The sequence below is a fragment of the Salvelinus namaycush genome, chromosome 33, assembly GCF_016432855.1.
Source record: "Salvelinus namaycush isolate Seneca chromosome 33, SaNama_1.0, whole genome shotgun sequence".
NCBI lineage: Eukaryota > Metazoa > Chordata > Actinopteri > Salmoniformes > Salmonidae > Salvelinus > Salvelinus namaycush.
Window position 1 is genome coordinate 28,721,369 of NC_052339.1, and position 27,831 is coordinate 28,749,199.

Below are 27,831 nucleotides of genomic sequence, written 5' to 3' on the forward strand. Positions count from 1 at the left end.
GTAAATACAACACTGACAGAGAGAGGGTGTGTGTGTGTGTGTGTGTGTGTGTGTGTGTGTGTGTGTGTGTGTGTGTGTGTGTGTGTGTGTGTGTGTGTGTGTGTGTGTGTGTTTTGCATCGCTGGATGGAAGTAAGGCAAAGGCCCATCTGTTTTTGTAATTCCCTCAAAATAAAGAAGGAAGATACAACCCACTCAGCCAGGACACCAACTGGTTCTGGGTCTGTTCTGCTCCTACAGTCTCCATAGAAATTGACCAAATTAAACCCTAATAACTGAAATAGCATTTTCTAGTTCCTGCATGTGTTGTTTGGGGTTACAGTACAAAGTCTGCTCTCCTAACCTTTGCCTGTGTGTTTGTAAACAGGAAAGCCTGTGCAGCATTAATTGCCCTCCCTGGATGGTCAGTGTGAGAGAGGTTATATTGAACTGATTCCTGATGAATGTGAATCAACCTGAGATGCATCTCTACTCGTTCTCTTTATATTGATTATTTAGATTCATAACAAACTTTTACCTTGAGATTCGGCAATCGAGCCAAGGTGGGCTGGAATAAAATAATGAAAATAAATCAAAGTCTGTTTGTGCATCGTAAAATATTTACAGGTTCCAGTTTCCTACGGCTGCAATTTAAACCGTTTGGATTCTGCAAAGCCATAAATGAATCATGGATTTATCAAGTGTTGATGTTTTAGTATTCATTTTCCCGTCCTTTTCTCTCCAGTCCTCCCACCACAATCACTGCATATGTCACTAATAGCATCATACCCATTTCTCACCATTTTAAAATGCACACACATAAATGCAAGCAGACACATCCATGACACACAGGTGACCTGGAGTTTAGCGTTCCATATTGCATCCTGACTGAGTGGCAAAAACTGTCTAAAACAATGGTTTAAACCCACAGTGAATAAAAGGGGCGACAGAGGTTATCCCAAAATGTGTCTTTTAAGCAAATGGTGACTCGCTGAAAAACAGACGCATGAAAATGCAAGGCTATTCTGTTTCACAAAGAGCAAAAACCTTTATATGCTTTATAAACACACTATGCTAAACCTACTACGTGGTGGACAATATGATTTTATTCAATGTAGATAGGAGAGAAAGAGAGAGAGAGAAAGATAGGGAAACAAAATGATTGAATGGATGGGTGCACGCTTTGTGTGCTGTGTAAGGTGAGGAGTGCCATCTATTGACCGAAAGAGGAAGTGTTTCCTTTGTGTGACACAACAAAGCCCTGTTTTGACAGGGTTCATAGTGGCTAAATGTTCTCTGGCTTTGTGTGCCTTTAATGAGAAGCTACTTGCATTGTTCTCTTTTTAATTCATTTGACTGCATTTTATTTAGAGCTTTATTTTATTTGCATCTGAGGTTCATCGCTCATCTCTTTGCTACGTACTACAATTTGTTTTTAGGAATAATAGTCACATACTGTATAACCTTGAATAGTTGAAGAATGCATTATACATGAACCCGCACTTATGTTTTAATATAAAGATGATGGGTTATTAGTTGTGGCATATGAAAATGGTTTAGAATTTATAGAAGTAATTTTCAGGGGAAGTATGAATTAATGTTTCGAATGACAAACATCTTTCAAATGTGCTTTCATTTAGCCTCCTATGCGTTCATAATGTACTGCTCCCTGTTGAACTGAAGCCAACAGTTTTCATGATGTCTCTCTTTCTGTATCTCTCTTTCTGTCTTTCTCTCTCTGTTTCTGTCTCTCCCTTTATCAGTGGAGGAGCTGTCATGTCGTGGGGAGGAGGTTTGGCGGTTGGAGGGGAGTGTGAGAGAAGGAAGACAGGCAGAGGAGAGGAGGAGGTAAGAAGGGAACACGGGGAATTAACACACTTCTTCAGGTCTCAGACAAGGTTACTCTACACGCCAGCAGTACTCATAGATTACCATCCTCTCCAAATGGGCATATTATGGACATATTAGAGAATGTGCATCTTGGCCTGCATCGTACCGTGCTGTACATGAGGTCACCAAGTGCAAAGTTCACAGGTTGACCTGTGTCTCTTCAGCATTGTGATGACATCAGCATAAATGCAGCATGACATGTCTGGTGTCTGTCTATGGTTGTGGTCTAGATCTCTGCCAGTATGGTGACCTCATCACATTAATGCAGAATCCTCCCCCCCACCCTCTCTCTGTCCCCGTCTCTCTCACCCCTTCTCGCTCTCTCTCCCCTTCTCTCTCCCTCTCTCACCCCTTCTCTCTCCCTTTCTCTCGCTCTCTCCCTTTCTCTCGCTCTCTCCCTTTCTCTCTCTACTCTCTCTCTCTCCCTCTTTCGCGCTCTCTTTCTCTCCCTCTCTCTAAATTGTTAACATCCATATGGGCCAATAGCTAAGAGGAGTCAGTCTGTATGAGAAAAGCGCTCCCAAATGGTCATTATTCAACTAAACATGAACATGATGCTAAATGGATTTCAGCTGTTTCTGGGAAGTTCCCCATCCCATCCTCCCCTCTCTTCCCCTGATTCCCCCAGTATCCCCTCTATCCTCTTCTCCACCCCTCTCTCTTCCATCTTTTTTATTGTGAACTGAGAAAACTGTCTTTGGGTTCTATAGCCAATTTTTAACACATATGTACAGCACTCCTGAATATACTTATAACATTGGAATTGGTGCGTATTGAGACCGTACTGTGGATGTGTATATAGCCTGTATATTTAGGTTTGCTATAGGATCTGTATATTTACTCGTCCTATATATTGTGTGTATATTTAGCTTGTTGTGTTGTGCCCAGTCGGTCTGCCAGTGGGGTCCATGGGGGCTGCGCTGGGGCTGCCTGCGCTGGGGCTGCCTGCGCTGGGGCTGCTCTGGGGACGGGGTTGGTCGGGAGCTTGAGGAAATGCTCATAATTTGTCGTATTGATCGAGTAACCACGGCAGCCAGTCTCTATTGAGGCAGAGCAGAAATAGAGCCCCTATCGATCACATTCAGATTCCCCCTGTTCTTACTGACACTATTCGGCCTAGTTCCAAATCAGTCCCTAGGCACTTCCCTGTGTCCTAGCCCCTTCCCTAAGCCCCCTACTACTGTGATGTGTGTGTGTGTGTGTGTGTGTGTGTGTGTGTGTGTGTGTGTGTGTGTGTGTGTGTGTGTGTGTGTGTGTGTGTTGTGTGTGTGTGTGTGTGTTTGTGTGTGTGTGTGTGTGTGTGTGTGTGTGTGTGTGTGTGTGTGTGTGTGTGTGTGTGTGTGTGTGTGTGTGTGTGTGTGTGTGTGTGTGTGTGTGTGTGTGTGTGTGTGTGTGTTGCAGGCTGACAATGGAGAGGCTGGAGAGGCAGTCTGCAGAGCTGAGACTGGCCCTACAGCAGGCCATGGAGAACACACTCAACACACAGAGAGACAACCACACAACACAGGAACAAGTAAACACACACACCTCAACTTATATCCTTCTCTCTCTCCCTACTTCTGAATAGTCCTGTGAATTGATTGGCAGAGCATGGATTGTTTTATAAACCTAGAAAGGTACTTTGGAAGGGGCTAGGACACTGGGAAGGGGCTAGGACACTGGGAAGGGGCTAGGACACGGGGAAGGGGCTAGGACACACGGGGAAGGGGCAAGGACACATGGGGAAGGGGCTAGGACACAGGGAAGGGGCTAGGACACAGGGAAGGGGCTAGGACACAGGGAAGGGGCTAGGAACTGATTTGGAGTGTTAGACACACTCTTTCTCTCTCTGATCAAATCAAACTTTATTTGTCACATGCGCCGAATACAACAAGTGTGGACCTTACCGTGAAATGCTTACTTACAAGCACAGTGCAGTTCACGAGTTAATAAAATATTTACCAAGTAGACTAAAATAAAAAGTAATAATAAAAAGTAACACAATAAGAATAACAATAACGAGGCTATATACAGGGAGCACTGGTAACGAGTCAGTGTGCGGGGGTACAGGTTAGTTGAGGTAATTTGTACACGTAGGTGGGGGTGAAGTGACTGCATAGATAATAAGCAGCGAGTAGCAGCGGCTTTCCTCTGACACCGCCTATTATATAGGTCCTGGATGGCAGGAAGCTTGGCCCCAGTGATGTACTGGGCAATTCGCACTACCCTCTGTAGCGCCTTACGGTCAGATGCCGAGCAGCTGCCACACCACGCGGTGATGCAACCGGTCAGGATGCTCTCGATGGTGCAGCTGTAGAACCTTTTGAGGATCTGGGGGCCCGTGCCAAATCTTTTCTGTCTCCTGAGAGGGAAAAGGTTTTGTCCTCTTCACGACTGTCTTGGTATGTTTGGACCATGATAGTTCGTTGGTGATGGGGACACCAAGGAACTTGAAACTCCCGCTCTAATACTGCTCCGTCGATGTTAACGGGGGCCTGTTCGGCCCGCCTTTTCCTGTAGTCCACGATCAGCTCCTTTGTCTTACTCACATTGAGGGAGAGGTTGTTGTCCTGGCACCACACTGCCAGTTCTCTGACCTCCTCCCTATAGGCCGTCTCATCGTTGTCGGTGATCAGGCCCTACCACTGTGTGTCGTCAGCAAACTTAATGATGGTGTTGGAGTCGTGTTTGGCCACACAGTTGTGGGTGAACAGGGAATAGAGAAGGGGACTAAGTACACACCCCTAAGAGGCCCCAGTGTTGAGGATCAGCGTGGCAGACGTGTTGTTGCCCACTCTTACCACCTGGGGGCGGCCCGTCAGGATGTCCAGGATCCATTTGCAGAGGGAGGTGTTTAATCCCAGGGTCCTTAGCTTAATGATGAGCTTCGTGGGCACTATGGTGTACACTAAGCTGTAGTCAATGAACAGCACTTCATGGCTACTGACGTGAGTGCCACGGGGCGGTAATCATTTAGACAGGTTACCTTCGCTTCCTTGGACACAGGGACTATGGTGTCTGCTTGAAACATGTAGGTATTACAGACTCGGTCAGGGAGAGGTTGAAAATATCAGTGAAGACACTTGACAGTTGGTCCACGCATGCTTTGAGTACACATCCTGGTAATCCGTCTGGCCCAGCGGCTTTGTGAATGTTGACCTGTTTAAAGGTTTTGTTCACATCGGCTACCGAGAGCGTTATCACACAGTCATCCAGAACAGCTGGTGCTCTCGTGCATGCTTCAGTGTTGCTTGCCTCGAAGCGAGCTTAAAAGGCATTTAGCTCGTCTGGTAGGCTTGCGTCACTGGGCAGCTCGCGTCTGGGTTTCCCTTTGTAGCCCATAATAGTTTTCAAGCCCTGCCACATCCGACGAGTGTCAGAGCCGGTGTAGTAGGATTCAATCTTAATCCTGTATTGACGCTTTGCTTGTTTGATGGTTCATCTGAGGGCATAGGGATTTCTTATAAGCGTCCGGATTAGTCTCCCGCTCCTTTAAAGCAGCAGCTCTAGCGTTTAGCTCGATGCGGATGTTGCCTGTAATCCATGGCTTCTGGTTGGGATATGTACGTACAGTCACTCTGGGGACGTCGTCGTCGATGCACTTATTGATGAAGCCGATTACTTTTTTTCTCTGGTTGCACATGTGACATGCTGGTAAAAATGTGGTAAAACTGATTTAAGTTTGCCTGCATTAAAGTCCCTGGCCACTAGGAGCGCCGCCTCTGGGTGTGAATTTTCTTCTTTGCTTATGGCCTTATAGAGTTGATTGAGAGAGGTCTTAGTGCCAGCTTCGTTCTGTGGTGGTAAATAGACGGCTATGAATAATATAGATGAGAACTCTCTTGGTAGATAGTGTGGTCTACAGCTTATCATAAGGTACTCTACCTCAGGCGAGCTAAACCTCAAGTCTTCTTTAATATTAGACATCGCGCACCATCTGTTATTGATAAATAGACACACACCCCCACCCCTCGTCTTACCAGAGGTAGCGTCTCTGTTCTGCCGGTGCATGGAAAATCCCGATAGCTCTATATTGTCCGTATTGTTGTTCAGCCACGTCTCGGTGAAACATAAGATGTTACAGTTTTTAATGTCCCTTTGGTAGGATAATCTTAATCGTAGGTCATCAATTTTCTTTTCCAATGATTGCACGTTAGCAAGAAGAACGGATGGCAATGGGAGTTTATTAGCTCGTCTACGGATTCTCAGAAGGCTGCCCCATCTGCAGCCCCTTTTCCTGCGTCTTTTCTTCATGCAAAAGGAGGGGATCTGAGCCTGTTCCAGTGAAAGCAGGATATCCTTCTCGTCGGACTTGTTAAAGGAAAAAGTTTCTGTCTTCCAGTTCTCATCCTCCTGTCAGTGTAAAGTTGGAATGTTGAATCATTCATTCTGTAGGCTAAATTATGTACCACACAGCTCAGTGCTAGATGTTGTTTTTTTTTCAATGTATTGAACTAAAGTGTTTTTAAAAGCCAAAGCTGTACACGCACACACACATCAATGGTTGTGTGTCTCTGCATGGGTCCAGTTCCAATCAAAGCCCTGAGGTGTTCAGTGAAGATGTTTCTGCAGCCATCTTCAAACACATCCCCATAACTGATTAGACCGGTCACACTGACACAGAGCTGATCAGAGTCATTCATGCTGTTTTTGACAGCATTAGTGATGGCTTTGTGACACACACACACACACGTGTGCGTACGTGTGTGTGTGTGTGTGTGTGTGTGTGTGTGTGTGTGTGTGTGTGTGTGTGTGTGTGTGTGTGTGTGTGTGTGTGTGTGTGTGTGTGTGTGTGTGTGTTTAAGTGTTTTAATGAGAGTCTAAAGTGAACTTTTTGCTAGTTAGCGTTAGCCGCTCGTTAGTGTGTCAAACTTTTATCTCCTCCGCCTCCAGTAGGCCAGTATAAATATGGCCTGCTCTGATGTCACAGATGTTGTGTTTACTGTAAATATCAGTTCGCCATCTGAAAAGTTTAGGTCAAATTTTTATTGAGTAATTAAGTCAATGAGAGAAAGTGCAGCTTGAACCAAATGTTGTTGTTTGTCTTGCTCAGTAGGCAATATGGAGGATCATATGACAGAGGATTCTGAAAAGGCTTGTGTTGTCATCGGTGTGTGTGAGTGTGTGCATGTGTTTGTGTGCGTGCATGCGTGTGTTCTTGCGTTTATATGTGTCCACTGTCCAGGTGATGGATCCTTCTGGTTAAGCCTGATGAGGTGTTCTGATGAATCAGGATGAAATGGTGTCTGAAACGGCCTCATCTGCTGCCCAGACCCCTTCAGATATATTACCTGATGGACAACCAGACCCCTTCAGATATATTACCTGATGGACAACCAGACCCCTTCAGATATATTACCTGATGGACAACCAGACCCCTTCAGATATATTACCTGATGGACAACCAGACCCCTTCAGATATATTACCTGATGGACAACCAGACCCCTTCAGATATATTACCTGATGGACAACCAGACCCCTTCAGATATATTACCTGATGGACAACCAGACCCCTTCAGATATATTACCTGATGGACAACCAGACCCCTTCAGATATATTACCTGATGGACAACCAGACCCCTTCAGATATATTACCTGATGGACAACCAGACCCCTTCAGATATATTACCTGATGGACAACCAGACCCCTTCAGATATATTACCTGATGGACAACCAGACCCCTTCAGATATATTACCTGATGGACAACCAGACCCCTTCAGATATATTACCTGATGGACAACCAGACCCCTTCAGATATATTACCTGATGGACAACCAGACCCCTTCAGATATATTACCTGATGGACAACCAGACCCCTTCAGATATGTTACCTGATGGACAACCAGACCCCTTCAGATATGTTACCTGATGGACAACCAGAACTCTTCAGACATGTTACCTGATGGACAACCAGAACTCTTCAGATATATTACCTGATGGACAACCAGAACTCTTCAGATATGTTACCTGATGGACAACCAGAACTCTTCAGATATGTTACCTGATGGACAACCAGAACTCTTCAGATATGTTACCTGATGGACAACCAGAACTCTTCAGATATGTTACCTGATGGACAACCAGAACTCTTCAGATATATTACCTGATGGACAACCAGAACTCTTCAGATATGTTACCTGATGGACAACCAGAACTCTTCAGATATGTTACCTGATGGACAACCAGAACTCTTCAGACATGTTACCTGATGGACAATCAGAACTCTTCAGATATGTTACCTGATGGACAACCAGAACTCTTCAGACATGTTACCTGATGGACAACCAGAACTCTTCAGACATATTACCTGATGGACAACCAGAACTCTTCAGATATGTTACCTGATGGACAACCAGAACTCTTCAGACATGTTACCTGATGGACAACCAGAACTCTTCAGACATGTTACCTGATGGACAACCAGACCCCTTCAGATATATTACCTGATGGACAACCAGACCCCTTCAGATATATTACCTGATGGACAACCAGAACTCTTCAGACATGTTACCTGATGGACAACCAGAACTCTTCAGACATGTTACCTGATGGACAACCAGAACTCTTCAGATATATTACCTGATGGACAACCAGACCTCTTCAGACATGTTACCTGATGGACAACCAGAACTCTTCAGATATATTACCTGATGGACAACCAGAACTCTTTAGATATATTACCTGATGGACAACCAGAACTCTTCAGACATGTTACCTGATGGACAACCATAAGTGGCACTGAGTGGCGATAAATTGTTTTAGAATTACTTCTGCAAGATGACCATTTCTTTGCCAGAAAATCAGTTATTTGGTGCACGTGTGTGTGTGCATGTTAGCTCGTGTGTGTGTGCGTGTGTTCATGTGTTGTATACAGTAGTATTTATCTTAGTCTTACATAGATCTGTCACAGACAGATGGCCTTGCTAAAGCCCTGCAGTAGAAACAGTAGTTAGAGGGTTAAAGGATGCTATCTGGTGTAATGAGAGAACCTCTAGTGTGTACTGAAACAGATCGGCCTTGTTTAGTGTGTGTGTGTGTGTGGCCTCTCCTTCTATCTCCATCCCACACAGCTCATTAGGCAGGAATCCTGTGCTTCATTTGAGAGAGGTGACGGTTGGACAGGCAAACTGGCCACTGTCTGACACATACACACGTACGGGTATCTCACTCTGATCATAGGAAATTGAGACCTGGACACTATCTCTTTGGGGGAAAAAGGATGTGTAAAAGGCGCGTGTTCCTCCCTATTTGAAGGTATTTGACCCAGGATTGATCTGTGCTAGCATGGACAGATTCTAATTTCACCACCCCTATCTTTTCACTAGCCCCTCCCTTGACTCTGGCCCTGTTTACACACCATCAGTGTTGGCGCTGGAGCGTCTTCTAGAAAGGCACAGTTGAGGCGGGACTATTGAGGCGGGACTGTTGAGGCGGGACTGTTGAGGCGGGACTGTTGAGGCAAGACTGTTGAGGCGGGACTGTTGAGGCGGGACTGTTGAGGCGGGATTGTTGAGGCGGGACTGTTGAGGCGAGACTGTTGAGGCGGAACCTAACTAACATATACTGTATGTCCGAGACAAAACCTTGAAGAAAAGTTCAAAACAAACCATCCAACTATTGATGTTATAATTTATAGGGCTTTTTCTCAGGACTGTGCGGCTGTTCCCTGTGCCAGCCCAGCTCAATCGGCGAGTTCTCTTTTTCTGGCGTAGATTTGCGAAACATTCTGATGAGGCTATGTGTCAGAGCAGACGTAATGAAGAAAGCCATCAGAGTCATTAATATGGCTTATCTGATCTGCTGTGGCTCACTGGCCAACCTAATGTAGGGACATGTCATCAGCATTAAGCAGAGGAGGACTCACATGCACGCACACACACACACACACACACACACACACACACACACACACACACACACACACACACACACACACACACTCATCATGATCATTACCATTAAGTAATCAGCTCAGAGTGAGACATACTCAGGAATTCAACCCTACACACACACACACACACATACACACACACACACACACACACACACACCAGATATATAATTCATATCTCTTAGTGATGAGTATACATATTTAACTGATGTCAGCTCTGCTGGGGGGTTTTAATTGGAGAGAAAGTTTTTATAAAATTAATGTTTTATAAAAATGTGTTTAACAATAAATATCTTCATTAATTTGATGAAGGTATCTGCTAAAATGAGCTGAGTGGTTTAAGGCTAATGGATGAAGGGTCCTCTAATGGATGAAGGGTGTTGTTCTATCCACAGGACAGGGTTTAGGGGTTGATTATCTCTGGTGTTGTTCTATCCACAGAACAGGGTTTAGGGGTTGATTATCTCTGGTGTTGTTCTATCCACAGGACAGGGTTTAGGGGTTGATTATCTCTGGTGTTGTTCTATCCACAGGACAGGGTTTAGGGGTTGATTATCTCTGGTGTTGTTCTATCCACAGGACAGGGTTTAGGGGTTGATTATCTCTGGTGTTGTTCTATCCACAGGACAGGGTTTAGGGGTTGATTATCTCTGGTGTTGTTCTATCCACAGGACAGGGTTTAGGGGTTGATTATCTCTGGTGTTGTTCTATCCACAGGACAGGGTTTAGGGGTTGATTATCTCTGGTGTTGTTCTATCCACAGGACAGGGTTTAGGGGTTGATTATCTCTGCAACAAAGGCTCTATTGGCATGGGATAGCTTGTTTTATTTGTGGTGGATGAGGTGAGTTTCTTTGATCACCAGGTTGAAAAGTGTTATATAAATCCAAGCCATTGATGTTGGTTGTGTCACTGGGCCTGTCCGAATACCCGTACTTGCGCTCTAAATAATACTCTGACTGGGTATGCAAAAAGATAAACTTTAGTAGTGTGTGAAATTGAAAAATGTTTGTATGCTTTAAATGCCAGGATCATACTCATTTTGGTTTTTCATCCAGTACGAATTTGCTGCATGCTATTGTGGAAGAGTAGCATCTGTTAAGACCCAGGTGTGTTTGTCAACAGCTGCTGATCATAGAAAGGGATGGGCTGTACCACAATGAACGGATGTCGGAAAAGCACCCGATTAAGCATTAGTTGACTTATTCTCCGTGTGAACCCTTGTAGTATGTTGATATTTGTTGCTTACTGCTAACAATTCTACTAAATACTAGGTTCTAAATAGTATGCAGTACGATTAGTACACAGTATGTAACCTAGTTTTAGTAAGTAGTAGGCAAGACAGACTACGTACTGTAGGCCCATCGCACATAATCTCCATTGACATGGTTGGTGTGAACAGTTAGTCCCCCCCCCCAGCCTAGGAACCATCATTTAAAACATCTGAAATGGAACAAAATACATAATGTAGCAAATAGAGTTGTTAAATATACTTTAGTTCACCTGCATGTGGTGTCTACTCTGATCCAGCTAAGCAACCTTCATATTTCAAATGGTTCTTCTGGTGATTTTAGACTTTTAGAGTTAATGTGTGGATTCCTCTCCTACCCAACCACCTACTCAGTGAGTATGTTTACATGCAGACCAATAATTGTATATTAAACTGATTATGGCAGTAGGCTGAGTATGGTAATAGTCATGTAAACACTTTACTCTGCTTAACTTAATCAGCAAAAGGTCAAAATCAACGTAAGTATACGCTGATTAAAACATCTGGTTTTCTGAGCACTCTTTCAATTTATTAATTGTAGAAATAGTTCTCACATACAAACTTTATATGTCCGAAATCAGAATCAAATAGGCTTCGCAAAAATAACGTTCGCTGTTGGTAGAACGTTTATTTTGATTGCCGATTTTCTGCATTTATTGAAGTCCCATCAGTAGTCTGATTTCAGATGTGTCCATGCAAAAAGGATTATAAGGAAACGGTTCTTCTTGCTAAGCATGTAAATGTTTTAAACAAACTATTATATTAATCTGACTATCCACAAGAATCGTATTATTGTGTGCATGTAACCGTACTCGGTGTGAGGATTTACCAAAACACCTCTCTCAAGGCCCACCTTTCACAACACATTCTATTTTTTTTGTGTGTGTGTGTGATTTTTTGTGTCTTTTTTCCCGGATGAGACCACCATCACCGCCAATACCCCCCTGAAAAAATGTGAGTAGAAAAAAACAATCTAAATGTTAAACAGGTTCCCATCTCGTGTGCGTTCACCCCCCCTCCACCTCTCTCTCCTTTCTCTTCCCTCCTATTTTCCCCCTCTCCCCCTCTCTCTCTCTCTCTCTCTCTCTCTCTCGTTCTTCATTATCCTCCCCTGACACCGGTGGAAACAAAGGATCCGTGTGTAATTTAGTCTTAATCATAACACCGTCCCTTCACAGCCATCCAGCCAGTCAGAGCGAGACCGCACACATCAGCCAGCCAGGAAAGAGATGTTCATGTGAAACCGGTCTCTTTATGACTGGTAGGTAATTACTGCCATTAGAACACTCCAGAGTGTGTGTGGACGTGCTGTATAATTGATGGTGAATTAATGTGTGGCAGGCAGTGGATATGAGGGATCCTTCAGCGCTCAGAGAGAGGGGTCTGCTGTCATGCCTGGGGGTCTTGGTGCTACAGTGTATGTATTAGAAACACAGAACCCCAAACAGGCTCTGCCAGAGTGAGGGGGGGGGGGGGCAATGAGAGAGTGTCGAATTGAGTCAAGATAAACATGAATTGCTATTTTGATATGTGAGGCTTATATGATCTAATAGAAGATTGGTAATGCTTAGGTTGTTACCAATGTAGTGATATATAAGTGTGATGCACGTGACATCCCGGCAACTTGGAGAAAGAACACTTTATATCGGAGTTGTCCCTATTGAAATTTGAAAAGGTCGATGCATATTCATGAGGCTAACATATCATCTCACTCTCCATTGAATACAGACAGTTTACATCAACACCCCTCATCAAATATTCAAAAAAGTTTTCAAATAACGAGATGTATCCACCAATGCAAAGAGAGGAGTAGGCGGGTGCTTAACAGCCCGCCGTTCCGCTCTGTGGACGACAAATCCCGGTAACACTTTACTTGACACCCAGCGTCATAACATGTTATGGTCATAACCATGTCATAACTGACATAACTTGTAATAATCTGTCATAATATGGTCAGAACATTGTCGTGACCCATATATATACACCTGTTGTGACATATCTTGCATTATTTTATGGATGGTTATGACACCTACATAAGAGTGTCAACCCTGCCAAGAAGTTTCCTTTCGTTTAAAAGTTTGTTTCTAAGTCCTTTGTTGTAGACCACACAACAGTGTATATATATGTGACAGTGTATATATGTGACAGTGTATATATGTGACAAAAATTACAGACCTCTACATGCTTTGTAAGTAGGAAAACCTGCAAAATCGGCTGTGTATCAAATACTTGTTCTCCCCACTGTATCTCTTAACACCATCCATTTTGGATTTCTATTTGCCATATATTTTTCAACTGTGCTGTGATGCTTCACAAAAGTACTGAACCGTTCTATTCTCATAGCTTCTACAGATTGTAAATTAAAGATAAATATTTTTGTTAAAATAATTATTATATTATTGATTGATTGACTATGGCTTTTCAAATCACCCAGTATTGCTATCTGCAGCATTAGTTCTAGGCAAATGTTGCAATTCTTCAGCCATTCCTGGCCCTGTGACCAAAAACGAGCTACATATAGACAGTACCAAAATAAATGATCTAATGACTCTGCCTCCTCACAGCAAAATCTGCAGAGCTGGGAAGATTGTATCCCCCATATATATAACATTCTATTGGTTGCAAGAATTCTGTGTAATAATTCAAATTGAAGAATTCTAAGTTTTGAATCCGGCATCGTTTTGTGTGTCAATTCATTAACCATGTGCCATGGAATGGGTACATTGAAAATCTGTTCCCAACTATTTTGCAATTTATATGGCACAGCTGTAATGTTTTTGGCCCTTACATGAAATTGGGAAATGTTTTTATTTATCACACTTTTCTTTAACCATTTATGTTCTTTAATACAGGGCCGATAGACAAGTTCCTTACTTTTTCCCCTTCTACTTGCCTCTTCCATTTTTGTGGTAATGCTGCAATTAGTTGGTTGTAATTTGGGGTAGAGAAGACATTTCTATATGTTTGTTTGCTGCATGTGTGACATAACTCCACCAGTCCTATTTATGTTATCATTCACTAAAATTATAACTTTTTTTAACATTTCATCGAAAAAAATGTTTTTTTAAATAAATTAGTTTATTTGAGTTTAACCACAATATTTGTTGTATTATTTGTTCTGTCTTTTCAGGTGGATTAAACTGAAAAATTGTTGTTAGGGCGGAGACACAAGCATCGGGTCATTGTATCCATATCTCTGGTTCTGTTAGGGAAGGACAGTGCTGTACACACACAGACACGAAAGAAGGAGAGGATTTGTAAATAAACTGTTGCATAACATGTTTAAAAAATGATTTAAGAGAGAAAAACAGGGGACATGCTTTAAAGCAGAGCAAAACAGGGAGGTGCTAGCTAAGATTGTTCAACATCAGACATTTTGTTCGTGTTGCCTACATGAACACAACCTTGACATTGCTTATCTCGCCCTCCTTCCACAGGTGAAGACATTGGAGGAGGAGAACAACTCATTGACCAATCAGGTGAGGACTTTGGAGGAGAAGTACAGCTCGTTGACCACTCAGCTGCTGAGGTCACAGAGCCGGGGCCAAGACAACATCCAGCGGCTAGCCAATCAGGAGGAGCGTCTGGTCGTACTGAGGACAGAGTCAGAGACGCTACAGGAGAAATACAGCAGCAAGGTGCAGGAGGTGAGACAACATTCACCATTTCATTTAACATATTTACTCTATTTAATAATACTGTCCTTCATTGGTGTTGGACGAGGTGAGCTTCCCCCTTTGGATGTCTAGAAATAGCGCTATTTAAGTCCAATCAATTATTTGTATAATTAATGATATATTACACATACACTATTCACTACTTACTGTATGATAATGACATTACAATCATCAGGATGCAGCAGGTAGAATTGTCATCACTTGATGTTGCTGATACTAAAATATCAACAATACAAGAGAGAGTCATCTGGCTTTTGTAATGCTTATTTATTGGTTAGGGAGGAACATTGGGGTGTTTAACCCCAGAACGGTTCACATCAGAAAGTTTAGTTCATTACAGCATTACATCATGGTGCTGTATTCACACAGGGAAAAGCAGGAAGCCACTGAAGGTGTTGTGGTTATTATTATTATCCCAGAGTCCACGGCCTGCAGGGAGACGCATGTAGACCACACCCCCCTCATCCAGCTCTAGAGACAAAGCATTAGATATGTACTCATAATACTGATCATTGGTGTCATTATTAAACATCCGTCTCGTCATTGTGGTAAAGGTAAACAGCCATGGCTTTCCCAGTGCGGTTTTCAAAGGCGGTGAATCTGAAGTAGTAGACTTCTCTCACTGGTGCTGTGAAGATGCCTGCATCAGAGGAGAAGCAGAGAGAGATCATCACTGTCCATTTCTCATAGACACTGCTAGTAATACTGGACTGTAGCTGGATCCAGTGTGTGTTGGATTAGTGTGGTCAGTACCTGTAGTTGGGTTGTAGGCCCTGCCAGTGTTGGTGAAGACTTTACTGTAGATCAGTGTGGTGTCATTTTTGAAGGGTCCCACCCCTCCTGAATGAGTCAAAGCAGCAGAGAAGGCCACTTTTGTCTATGAACACAGGAAGAAAACACAAGAGTCTAAGGATTCAGTCTCACACGGTTTACTTGTTTAATTGATATTCATTTTGATTTGTTCTGTAGTACCAAACTATTATTGTAGTGTGTAGCTGTAAGAATATGATGAGAACTTAGTGCCTTCAGAAATATACATACCCCTTCACTTATTCCACATTTTGTTGTTACAGCCTGATTAAATATATTATATGTTCTAATCCATCTACACACAATACCCCATAATGACAAACGTAAAACATGTTTTTAGAAAATTTAGCAAATGTATTGAAAATTAAACTAGGAAATATCTCATTTACGTAAGTATTCACACCCCTGAGTCAATACATGTTAGAATCGCCTTTGGCAGCGATTACAGCTCTGAGTCTTTCTGGGTAAGCCTCTAAGAGCTTTGCACACATGGATTGTACAATATTAGCACATTATAATTTTTTTAATTCTTCAAGCTCTGTCAAAATGGTTGTTGATCATTGCTAGACAGCCATTTTCAAGTCTTGCCATAGATTTTCAAGCCAGTTTAAGTCACAAAACTGTAACTAGGCGACTCAGGAACATTCAATGTTGTCTTGGTAAGCAACTCCAGTGTATATTTGGCTTTGTGTTTTAGGTTATTGTCCTGCTGAAAGGTGAATGTGTCTCCCAGTGTCTGTTGGACAGCAGACTGAACCAGGTTTTCCTCTAGGATTTTGCCTGTGCTTTGCGCTATTCCTTTTCTTTCTATCCTAAAAAACTCCCTAGTCCTTGCCGATGACAAGCATACCCATAGCATGATGCAGCCAGCACCGTGCTTGAAAATATGAAGAGTGGTACTCAGTGATGTGTTGGAGTTGCCCCGAACATAACGCTTTGTATTCATCACATGAAGTACATTTCTTTGCCACATTTTTTTTGTTTTACTTTCGTGCTTTATTGCAAACAGGATGCATGTTTTGGACTAGTTTTATTCTGTACAGGCTTCCTTCTTTTCACTCTGTCATTTAGGTTAGTATTGTGGTGTAACTACAATGTTGTTGAACCATCCTCAGTGTTCTCCTATCACAGCCATTAAACTCTAACTGTTATTAAACTCTAAATCCCTGAGCGGTGTCCTTCTTATCTGGCAACTGAGTTAGGAAGGACGGCTGTATCTTTTTGTAGTGACTGGGTGTATTGATACACCATCCAAAGTGTCATTAATAACTTCACCAAGCTCAAAGGGATATTCAATGTCTGTTTTTGTTTTTTTACCCATTTACCAATAGGTGCTCTTCTTTGCGAGGCATTGGAAAACCTCCCTGGTCTTTGTGGTTGAATCTGTGCTGGAATTGTATGTGTGTGGTACAGAGATGAGGTAGTCATTCAAAAATCATGTTAAACACTATTATTGCACAGTCCATGAAACTTATTATGTGACTTCTTGAAGCTAGGGGTCAGATTTCTTTTTATATTTAATAACGTTCCCAAGGTAAATGGACTATTTCTGAGGTCCAGATCGTAGAATATGCATATCATTTACAGATTAAGATAGAAAACACTCCAAAGTTTCCAAAACTGTCAAAATATTGTCTGTGAGTATAACAAAACTGATTCTGCAGACGAAAACCTGAGAAAATATAACCCGGAAGTGATATATTTATTTTTTCTGTGTTTCCTGGCCAGTCTTTCTTCCATTTAAATGGGTATCAACCAGATTCCTTTTCCAATGGCTTCCTCAGGCTGTGACCAGGCTTTAGACATAGTTTCAGGCTTTTATTTTGAAAAATGAACAAGATTTTTCAAAGTAGTCAGGTGTCCTCTGAATAGTTCCTGCGCGCCAGAGGGGAGCTCTCCATTTTCCTTTTCTCTCTTATTGAATAGGTTACGGTCCGGTTGAAATATTATCGATTATGTTTGTTAAAAACAACCTGAGGATTGATTATAAAAAACATTTGACATGTTTCTACGACCATTACGGATACTTTTTGGAATTTTTGTCGAACGGAACGAGGCTGTAGTTTTCTCAACATAACGCGCAACCCAAATGGCCTTTTTTTGTTATAAAAGTAATATTTATCGAACAAAAAGAACATTTGTTGTGTAACTGGGAGTCTCGTGAATGCAAACATCCGAAGATTATCAAAGGTAAGCGATTCATTTTATTGCTTTTCTGACTTTCGTGACCATGCTAATTTGGGGCTAGCTGTTGTTGCATTGATTGATACACTCACAAAAGCTTGGATTTCTTTCTCTGTAAAGCATATTTTCAAAATCTGACACGATAGGTGGATTAACAACAAGCTAAGCTGTGTTTTGGTATATTTCACTTGTTATTGCATGATTATAAATATTTTTAGTAATATTGTTGAATTTGGCGCCCTGCAATTCAGAGGTTGTTTAGGGAAATGATCCCGTAATTGGGATCTGTGCGCAGAAAGGTTATTAAGCACATTTTTACTCCTGAACTTATTTAGACTTGCCATGACAAAGGGGTTGAATACTTATTGACTCAAGATATTTCAGCTTTCATTTTTTAAATTAATGAGTATTTTAACAAATTAACATAATACCACTTTGACGTTATGGGGTATTGTGTGTAGGCCAGTATTACAATCTCTCAATTTAATACATTTTAAATTCAGGCTGTAACGCAACAAAATGTGGAAAAAGTCAAGGGGTGTGAATACTTTCTGAAGGCACTGTATGATGTGTAAGAGACTGTCTTATGGTTCTAATCTATTCCATTGATTCTACTTGTCACAGAGTATGTGTGGCCTGTCAGGCTGGGCATGTGTGTACTTTGTGTCATTTTCAGATCAAACTGCACCCAGATTCATTTTGTTCTGTTATTTAGTGTTGACTTTAACTAACCACATAAGATCTGGAATAAACCATGTAGTCTGACAATAAATGAAAGATGAACAAATCCTAAAGAATTTAGAGATCCCACTATAACGTTTGTGGACAAAGATTTTCAGTGTGAAACTTGTTTTGTAAAGTTCATATCTTTTTTTTACCTGCATTCTCTGTCTTCAGTTCCTCCACCTCTGTCACGTTGTATAAATGATTGGAGACAGCCGCAGGAATACGTAATGGGGGGTTTTAATACTCCACCCAAAATACAACATGCTATGAAAAGGCACGGGGACGAAGCCCAAAACAAACACTGATTCAAAACACAGGGATGTAACCTAAACAAAAGAGCGAGGTCAAACCTCTAATAAATACACGGGACGAGACCCGCAATAACAAGTGCACAACAATACACGGGACGAGACCCGTAATAACGAGTACACAATGCACGCAAGCACAAAAGCCGAAACTACAAAGCACAGGTACTCACAAGACCAACGGACATGGGAACAATAACCCACCAGGACACTGGTGAACAGAGGGCACATATATACAATTACTAATCAGGGGGAATGGGAACCAGGTGTGCGTAATGAAACAGTTCAGTGACGCCTAGAGGCCGGTGACGTAGACCTCCGGAGCTGGTGCGCGGAATGGGCAGCGGTACCAGGGGAATCCGTGACAACAACCTTCTCACTGGCTGTCACTCTCGCCCCCATGGCTGACAGTTCAGCTGCTTGTCCTGGAATTATCTGTAGATCTTTTACTGTACTGACTTCACAATGAACCAAACAAATGTTAATGTCTCTACATAGTGGTGCTTTACCTGTATTGTCTTTCTCCAGCTCCTCCACCTTGTTCTTCTGGAGCTGCAGTTCAGTAGTGGTGATGCTCAGCTCCTCTCTAAGAGCCATCACCTCCTTCTCACTGGCTGGCACTCTGGCCCTCATGGCTGACAGTTCAGCCGCTTGTCCTGGAATTATGGGAACAAAATCTGTTAATATTTTAATGTTCTTACATAATTATCTTACATAATTCATACATATCTATCTGTTCATTACCTGCGTTCTGTTCCTCTACCTTAAACTTGGTGAGCCTAAGCTCAAATCGTGGCTCTTCTACCATGTCCTCACTGTCCTTCAGTCTGGACTCAATGTTATTCAGTTCAGTCTTGGTGACAGTCAACTCCACTCTCTTTTCCACCACCATGTCTCTGAGCTCCTTCAGCTCAGTCAGGATGTCAGGGGTGGTGTTGGTCTGACCGCTCGTCTGTTTGTGTGTCGTCTCTGTTGCTTCAGTCCCTTGGCTCTCAATCTGAACCTCTCTCACCTTTCTCTCTCTCCCTTCCCTGTGAGCCTGTCGAGTGATGTCATCCTGTCTGACCCCTCCACTCTCTCCCTGACTCCATGCTCCAGACAGACAGACCAGCAGAGCTACAGCACCACTTATTCTGAAATGATACATCTTTTAGACATGATGTATTCTATAGGCGCAATCCCCTTCCTTATGTACATGCACAACGTAGTGAGCCAATGCATGAGAATTTAACATGTGTTACTGACATAAGTTGTACAACTAAAGCCAAATATTCTGATAAGGTGAAACACTGGGTGAGCTGACCTCAAGGGCATTTCAATGTGACACTGTGAAAGGCTGAGAACTCAACCTGTTATTCAGTTGAAGCTCTGTCTTTTTCTCCGTCAAGTCAGTACTGGTGCTGTGAAGCTGTGTTTTTGTTTGAAACTCAACCAAGATCTTTAATTAGACCCTTAAAAGTTTAGGAAAATCGATCAACAATCCGACCGTTGATTTCTTAACAGATTCCCAAGCACATTTGAGTTGTCTGTGGGGTGTCATGTGTAAGGGTCATATCTCTGTAAGGGTTAGAATTACGTTAAGAGTTAGGGTTAGGAGCTAGGGTTAGGTTTAGGGTTAGGATTAAGGTTAGGTTTTTGGGCTAAGGTTAGGGTAAGAGTATGGGTTATGTTAGGGGTTAGGGAAAATAGGATTTTGAATGGGACTGAATTGTTCGTCCCCACAAGGTTAGCTGTACAAGGCTGTGTGTGTGTGTTATAGCTGGACACACTGCGGTTGGAGGTGGAGGGGGCGTACTCTGACAACACACACCTCCGCCAGGAGAGCCAGGTGGTCATGGCCAACGTCAACCGCTGGGTCAAAGAGCAGAGGTGGGTAGGACACCAACACACGCAGATACATAGCAGGAAACACCCACACACACTCTCTGATTGCCAGCCCAGTGTATGATGCATCTCTCTCTGTGTGTGTGTCAGGGTTGCCAGTGAGAGTCTAGCTGCTAAGATCAGAGGTCAGAACAAGGTGCTGCTCATCATCAGTGAGGAGAAACAGTGAGTACATCATTCACATACTGTATACTGAGTACCGTACTTATCATTATACTGTCTATCTTACCGTTATATACACTACCGGTCAAAGGTTTTACAGCACCTACCCATTCAAGGGTTTTTCTTTATTTTTACTATTTTAAACATTGTAAAATAATAGTGAAGACATCAAAACTATGAAATAACACATAATGTAGTAACCAAAAAAGTGTTAAACAAATCCAAATATATTTTATATTTGAGATTCTTCAAATAGCCACCCCTTGCCTTGATGACAGCTTTGCACACTCTTGGGTTTCTCTCAACCAGCTTCATAAGGTAGTGACCTGGAATGCATTTCAATGAACAGGTGTGCCTTGTTAATTTGTGGAATTTCTTTCCTTCTTAATGCATTTGAGACAATCAGTTGTGTTGTAACAAGGTAGGGGCGGTATTCAGAAGATAGCCCTATTTGGGAAAATACCAAGTCCATATTATGGCAAGAACAGCTCAAATAAGCAAAGAGAAAGGACAGTCCATCATTACTTTAAGTCATGAAGGTCAGTCAATACGGAACATTTCAAGAACTTTGAAAGTTTCTTCAAGTGCAGTCGCAAAAACCATCAAGCGCTACGATGAAACTGGCTCTCATGGGGACCGCCACGGGAATGGAAGACCCAGAGTTACCTCTTCTGCAGAAGATAACTTCATTAGAGTTACCAGCCTCAGATTGCAGCCCAAATAAATGCTTCAAGTAACCGACACATTTCAACATCAACTGTTCAGAGGAGACTGTGTGAATCAGGCCTTCATGGTCGAATTGTTGAAAAGAAACCACGACTGAAGGACACCAATAAGAAGAAAAGACTTGCTTGGGCCAAGAAACATGTGCAATGGACATTAGACCGGTGGAAATTTGGTCTGGAGTCCAAATTTGAGACTCGTTGTGGGTGAACGGATGATCTCCGCATGTGTATTTCCCACCGTAAAGCATGGAGGAGGTGGTGTGAGGGTGTGGGGCTGCTTTGCTGGTGACACTGTCTGTGATTTATTTAGAGTTCACACTTAACCAGCATTCTGCAGCGATACACCATCCCATCTGGTTTGGGCTTAGTGGGGCTATCATCTTTTTTTCTCAAAACGACAATGACCCAACACACCTCCAGGCTGTGTAAGGGCTATTTTACCAAGAAGGAGAGTGATGGAGTGCTGCATCAGATGACCAGGCCTCTACAATTACCCAACCTCAACCAAATTGAGATGGTTTGGGATGAGTCAGACCGGAGAGTGAAGGAAAAGCAGCCAACAAGTGCTCAGCATATTCCAGGTGAAGCTTCAAGGTGAAGCTGGTTGAAAGAATGCCAAGAGTGTGCAAAGCTGTCATCAAGTCAAAGGGTGGCTATTTGAAGATCCTCAAATATAAAATATATTTTGATATGTTTAAGTTTTTTTGGTTACTACATGTGATATTCTCTGCAGTACTCCACCAATCAGGCCTTTATGGTAGAGTGGCCAGACAGAAGCCACTCCTCAGTAAAAGGCACATGACAGCCCACTGGAGTTTGCCAAAAGGCACCTAAAGGACTCAGATCATGAGAAACAAGATTATCTGGTCTGATGAAACCAAGATTAAACTCTTTAGCCTGAATGCCAAGCGTCACGTCTGGAGGAAACCTGGCACCATCCCTACGGTGAAGCATGGTGGTGGCAGCATCATGCTGTAGGGATGTTTTTCAGCGGCAGGGACTGGGAGACTAGTCAGGATCGAGGGAAAGATGAACGGAGCAAAGTACAGAGAGATCCTTACTGAAAACCTGCTCCAGAGCGCTCAGGACCTCAGACTGGGTCGAAAGTTCACCTTCCAACAGGACAACGACCCTAAGCACACAGCCAAGACAACGCAAGAGGGGCTTCGGGACAAGTCTCTGAATGTCCTTGAGTGGCCCAGCCAGAGCCCAGACTTGAACCACATCGAACATCTCTGGACAGACCAGAAAATAGCTGTGCAGTGATGCTCCCCTCCAAACTGACAGAGCTTGAGAGGATCTGCAGAGAAGAATGGGAGAAACTCCCCAAATACAGGTGTGCCAAGCTTGTAGACTCATACCCAATAAGACTCGAGGCTGTAATCGATGCCAATGGTGCTTCAACAAAGTACTGAGTAAAGGGCCTGAATACTTATGGCCATTTATACATTTGCAAAAGCATCTGAAACCTGTTGTTGCTTCGTCATTATGAGGTATTGTGTGTAGATTGATGAGGGAAAACAAACAATTTAATCAATTTTAGAATATAGCTGTAACGTAACAAAATTTGGAAAAAGTCAAGTGGTCTGAATACTTTCAGAATTCACTGTATATCATTATATATCATTATACTTTCTATCTTAGACAGTATGAGATATAATGATAAGATAGACAGTATGAGATATAATGATAAGATAGACAGTATAATGAGATATAATGATATAATTTTATTTTATTTTATTTTATTTGGATCTCTTTTAGTCCCCATTTGGACTAATCTTCCAAGAGTCCTTAAACATTAAAATACAATTTATAATACAAACACATATCCACATATAACACACTATTACAAATATACATAATATACTAACATAATGACCCAATAAATACTCAATCTAAAAAATATCTACTATAGACTATATTCATCTACTATAGACCCACAACATTTCTATGTATTATATTTAAATTGTTTAAAAATAATGTTTACATTTATATATTGAAAGGTTTCTAGTTTGCTCAGTTAATTTATTCCATTTCTTTATTGGTCTAAATCGAAATGTTATTTTGCCTATTTCTCTTTTCTGTCTGGATAACGCATAGATGGTGGACAATCTATTCCTAGTATTTACGGAATGTCTGTCTCTTACCAACTGAATACCGTTGTGAATAGAACTTGGCCCTTTTAAATTATGTATATTATGAAATAAAATAAGCATGTTTTTTTTTTTTATCTTGTCGATTGATGACCAACCAAGAGCATTGAGCATGACTGCAACAGAAGAACCATATCTCCACCTTAAAACAATCCTTGCTGCTTTGTTCTGTGCATTCTGCAGCCTCCTAACTTCACTTGATGATGCATTTCCCCAGACCACAGAACAGTAGTTCACCTGACTCTCAATTAATGCTTGTGTTATTTGCTGAAGAATGTTTCCTGGTAAATATTTAGCTATCCTTCTGATTATGCATGCTGTTTCAATATTTTTTTTTTACATTGATTAGTTATTTGAGACGACCATGATAAGCAGTTGTCTAGCTGCACTCCCAATAGTTTGGTTTCTGCCACTTCTTCAATTTGTACTCTTATAAGATAGACAGTATAATGAGATATAATGATAAGATAGACAGTATAATGAGATATAATGATAAGATAGACAGTATAATGAGATACAATGATATCTTATCATTATATCTAATTTTGCTGTCTGTCATATCATTATTATGTCTATCGTATTATAATTATATCTTATTATATATCATACTGTCTCTCTTATCATTATATATCATTGTACTGTCTATCTTATCATTATACTGTCTATCTTATCATTATCCTGTCTATCTTAATCATTATATATCATTGTACTGTCTATCGTATCATTATGTATCATTATACTGTCTCTCTTGTCAGTATATAGCATTGCACTGTATATTATCATTATACTGTCTATCTTATCATTATGTATCATTGTACTATCTATCGTATCATTATGTATCATTGTACTGTCTATCGTATCATTATGGATCATTGTACTGTCTATCTTATCATTATGTATCATTGTACTGTCTATCTTATCATTATGTATCATTGTACTGTCTATCTTATCAGTATATATCATTGTACTGTATATTATCATTATACTGTCTATCTTATCATTATATATCATTGTACTGTATATTATCATTATACTGTCTATCTTATCATTATATATCATTGTACTGTCTATCTTATCATTATGTATCATTGTACTGTCTATCTTATCAGTATATATCATTGTACTGTATATTATCATTATACTGTCTATCTTATCATTATATATCATTGTACTGTATATTATCATTATACTGTCTATCTTATCATTATATATCATTGTACTGTCTATCTTATCATTATGTATCATTGTACTGTCTATCTTATCAGTATATATCATTGTACTGTATATTATCATTATACTGTCTATCTTATCATTATATATCATTGTACTGTCTATCTTCTCATTATGTATCATTGTACTGTCTATCTTATCATTATATATCATTGTACTGTATATTATCATTATACTGTCTATCTCATCATTATATATCATTGTACTGTCTATCTTATCATTATATATCACTGTACTGTATATTATCATTATACTGTCTATCTTATCATTATGTATCATTGTACTGTCTATCTTATCATTATGTATCATTGTACTGTCTATCTTATCATTATGTATCATTGTACTGTCTATCTTATCATTATGTATCATTGTACTGTCTATCTTATCATTATGTATCATTGTACTGTCTATCTTATCATTATGTATCATTGTACTGTCTATCTTATCATTATGTATCATTGTACTGTCTATCTTCTCATTATGTACAGAGAGATTGGGTTGAATGCAGTTGTACAACTGATTAGGTATCCCCCTTTCCCTTTATACTGTCTATCTTCTCATTATGTATCATTGTACTGTCTATATCTTATCATTAAATATCATTATACTTTCTATCTTATCATTATATACAGTTGAAGTCGGAAGTTTACATACACCAAATACATTTAAACTCAGTTTTTCACAATTCCTGACATTTAATCCTAGTAAACATTCTCTGTCTTAGGTCAGTTAGGATCACCACTTTATTTAAGAATGTGAAATGTCAGAATAATAGTAGAGAAAATTATTTATTTCAGCTTTTGTCACGATCGTCTTGCGAAGAGAGTGAGGACCAAAATGCAGCGTGTGGAAAGTACATCCTCTTTATTATAGAAAGAAGACGAAAACGACACGAACACTATAAAACTAAACAAAACAACAAAACAGACGACCGTGAAGCTATACAGAAAGATAGTGCTGACACAAACACTACACATAGACAATTACCCACAAATGCATGATGCCCATGGCTGCCTTAAATATGGCTCCCAATCAGAGACAAATGAAAGACATCTGTCTCTGATTGAGAACCACTCAGGCAACCATAGACATACCTAGACACATTCACTCAACCATAGACATACCTAGAAACATTCACTCAACACAAACTCATACACTACACCCAACACCCCTTTTACCATATAACCACCCAAAATGACAAAACACAAACATTCCCCATGTCACACCCTGACCTAACTAAAATAATAAAGAAAAAGAATACTAAGGCCAGGGCGTGACATAACCCCCCCCTTAAGGTGCGAACTCCGGGCGCACCAGCATAAAGTCTAGGGGAGGGTCTGGGTGGGCGTCTGTCCACGGTGGCGGCTCTGGCACTGGTCGTGGTCCCCACCCCACCATAGTCACTACCCGCTTTCGTAGCCTCCTCCAAATGGCCACCCTCCATATTAACCCCACTGGATTAAGGGGCAGCACCGGACTAAGGGGCAGCACCGGACTAAGGGGCAGCACCGGACTAAGGGGCAGCACCGGACTAAGGGGCAGCACCAGGATAAGGGGCAGCACCAGGATAAGGGGCAGCACCAGGATAAGGGGCAGCTCCGGACTGAGGGACGGATCCTGGCTGGATGACGGCTCTGGCGGATCCTGGCTGGACGGCTCTGGCGGATCCTGGCTGGACGGCTCATGGCTGGCTGACGGATCTGGCTGCTCATGGCTGGCTGACGGATCTGGCTGCTCATGGCTGGCTGACGGATCTGGCTGCTCATGGCTGGCTGACGGATCTGGCTGCTCATGGCTGGCTGACGGATCTGGCTGCTCATGGCTGGCTGACGGATCTGGCTGCTCATGGCTGGCTGACGGATCTGGCTGCTCATGGCTGGCTGACGGCTCTGGCAGATCCTGTCTGGTTGGCGGCTCTGGCAGATCCTGTCTGGTTGGCGGCTCTGGCAGATCCTGTCTGGTTGGCGGCTCTGGCAGATCCTGTCTGGTTGGCGGCTCTGGCAGATCCTGTCTGGTTGGCGGCTCTGGCAGATCCTGACTGACGAATGGCTCTAGCGGCTCCTGACTGACTAACGGCTCTGACGGCTCGGGACAGACGGGCGGCTCTAATGGCTCGGGACAGACGGATGGCTCAGATGGCGCTGGGGAGACGGATGGCTCAGATGGCGCTGGGGAGACGGATGGCTCAGATGGCGCTGGGGAGACGGATGGCTCAGATGGCGCTGGGGAGACGGATGGCTCAGATGGCGCTGGGGAGACGGATGGCTCAGATGGCACTGGGCAGACGGATGGCTCTGGCCGGGTGAGGCGCACTGTAGGCCTGGTGCGTGGTGCCGGAACTGGAGGCACCGGGCTAAGGACACGCACCTTCAGGCTAGTGCGGGGAGAAGGAACAGGGCATACTGGACCCTGGGGACGCACATTAGGCCTAGTGCGTGGTGCCGGAACTGGTGGTACCGGGCTGGGGACACGCATCTCAGGGCTAGTGCGGGGAGCAGCAACAGGATGCACAGGACTCTGGAGACGCACAGGAGGCTTGGTGCGTGGTGCCGGAATTGGTGGTACCGGGCTGGAGACACGCACCATAGGACGAGTGCGTGGAGGAGGAACAGGGCTCTGGAGACACACTGGAAGCCTGGTGCGTGGTGTAGGCACTGGTGGAACTGGACTGGGGCGGGGAGGTGGCGCCGGAAATACCGGACCGTGCAGGCGTACTGGTTCCCTTGAGCACGGAGCCTGCCCAACCTTACCTGGTTGAATGCTCCCCGTCGCCCGACCAGTGCGGGGAGGTGGAATAACCCGCACCGGGCTATGTAGGCGAACCGGGGACACCATGCGTAAGGCTGGTGCCATGTATGCCGGCCCGAGGAGACGCACTGGAGACCAGACGCGTTGAGCCGGCTTCATGGCACCTGGCTCAATGCCCAATCTAGCCCTACCAGTGCGGGGAGGTGGAATAACCCG

The 27,831-nt window shown here is 42.6% G+C and overlaps 1 protein-coding gene across 1 annotated transcript in view; it reads left to right on the forward strand.

The window, feature by feature from the left end:
* Positions 1-27,831, forward strand: part of LOC120027899 (trichohyalin-like) — a 160,231-nt gene that overhangs the window by 104,155 nt on the left and 28,245 nt on the right. The window contains exons 23-27 of the mRNA XM_038972994.1: positions 1,742-1,826; positions 3,270-3,381; positions 14,449-14,658; positions 20,473-20,582; positions 20,688-20,762. Of these exons, the coding sequence (XP_038828922.1) occupies positions 1,742-1,826; positions 3,270-3,381; positions 14,449-14,658; positions 20,473-20,582; positions 20,688-20,762 (592 nt within the window). The remainder of the gene's footprint in view (positions 1-1,741; positions 1,827-3,269; positions 3,382-14,448; positions 14,659-20,472; positions 20,583-20,687; positions 20,763-27,831) is intronic.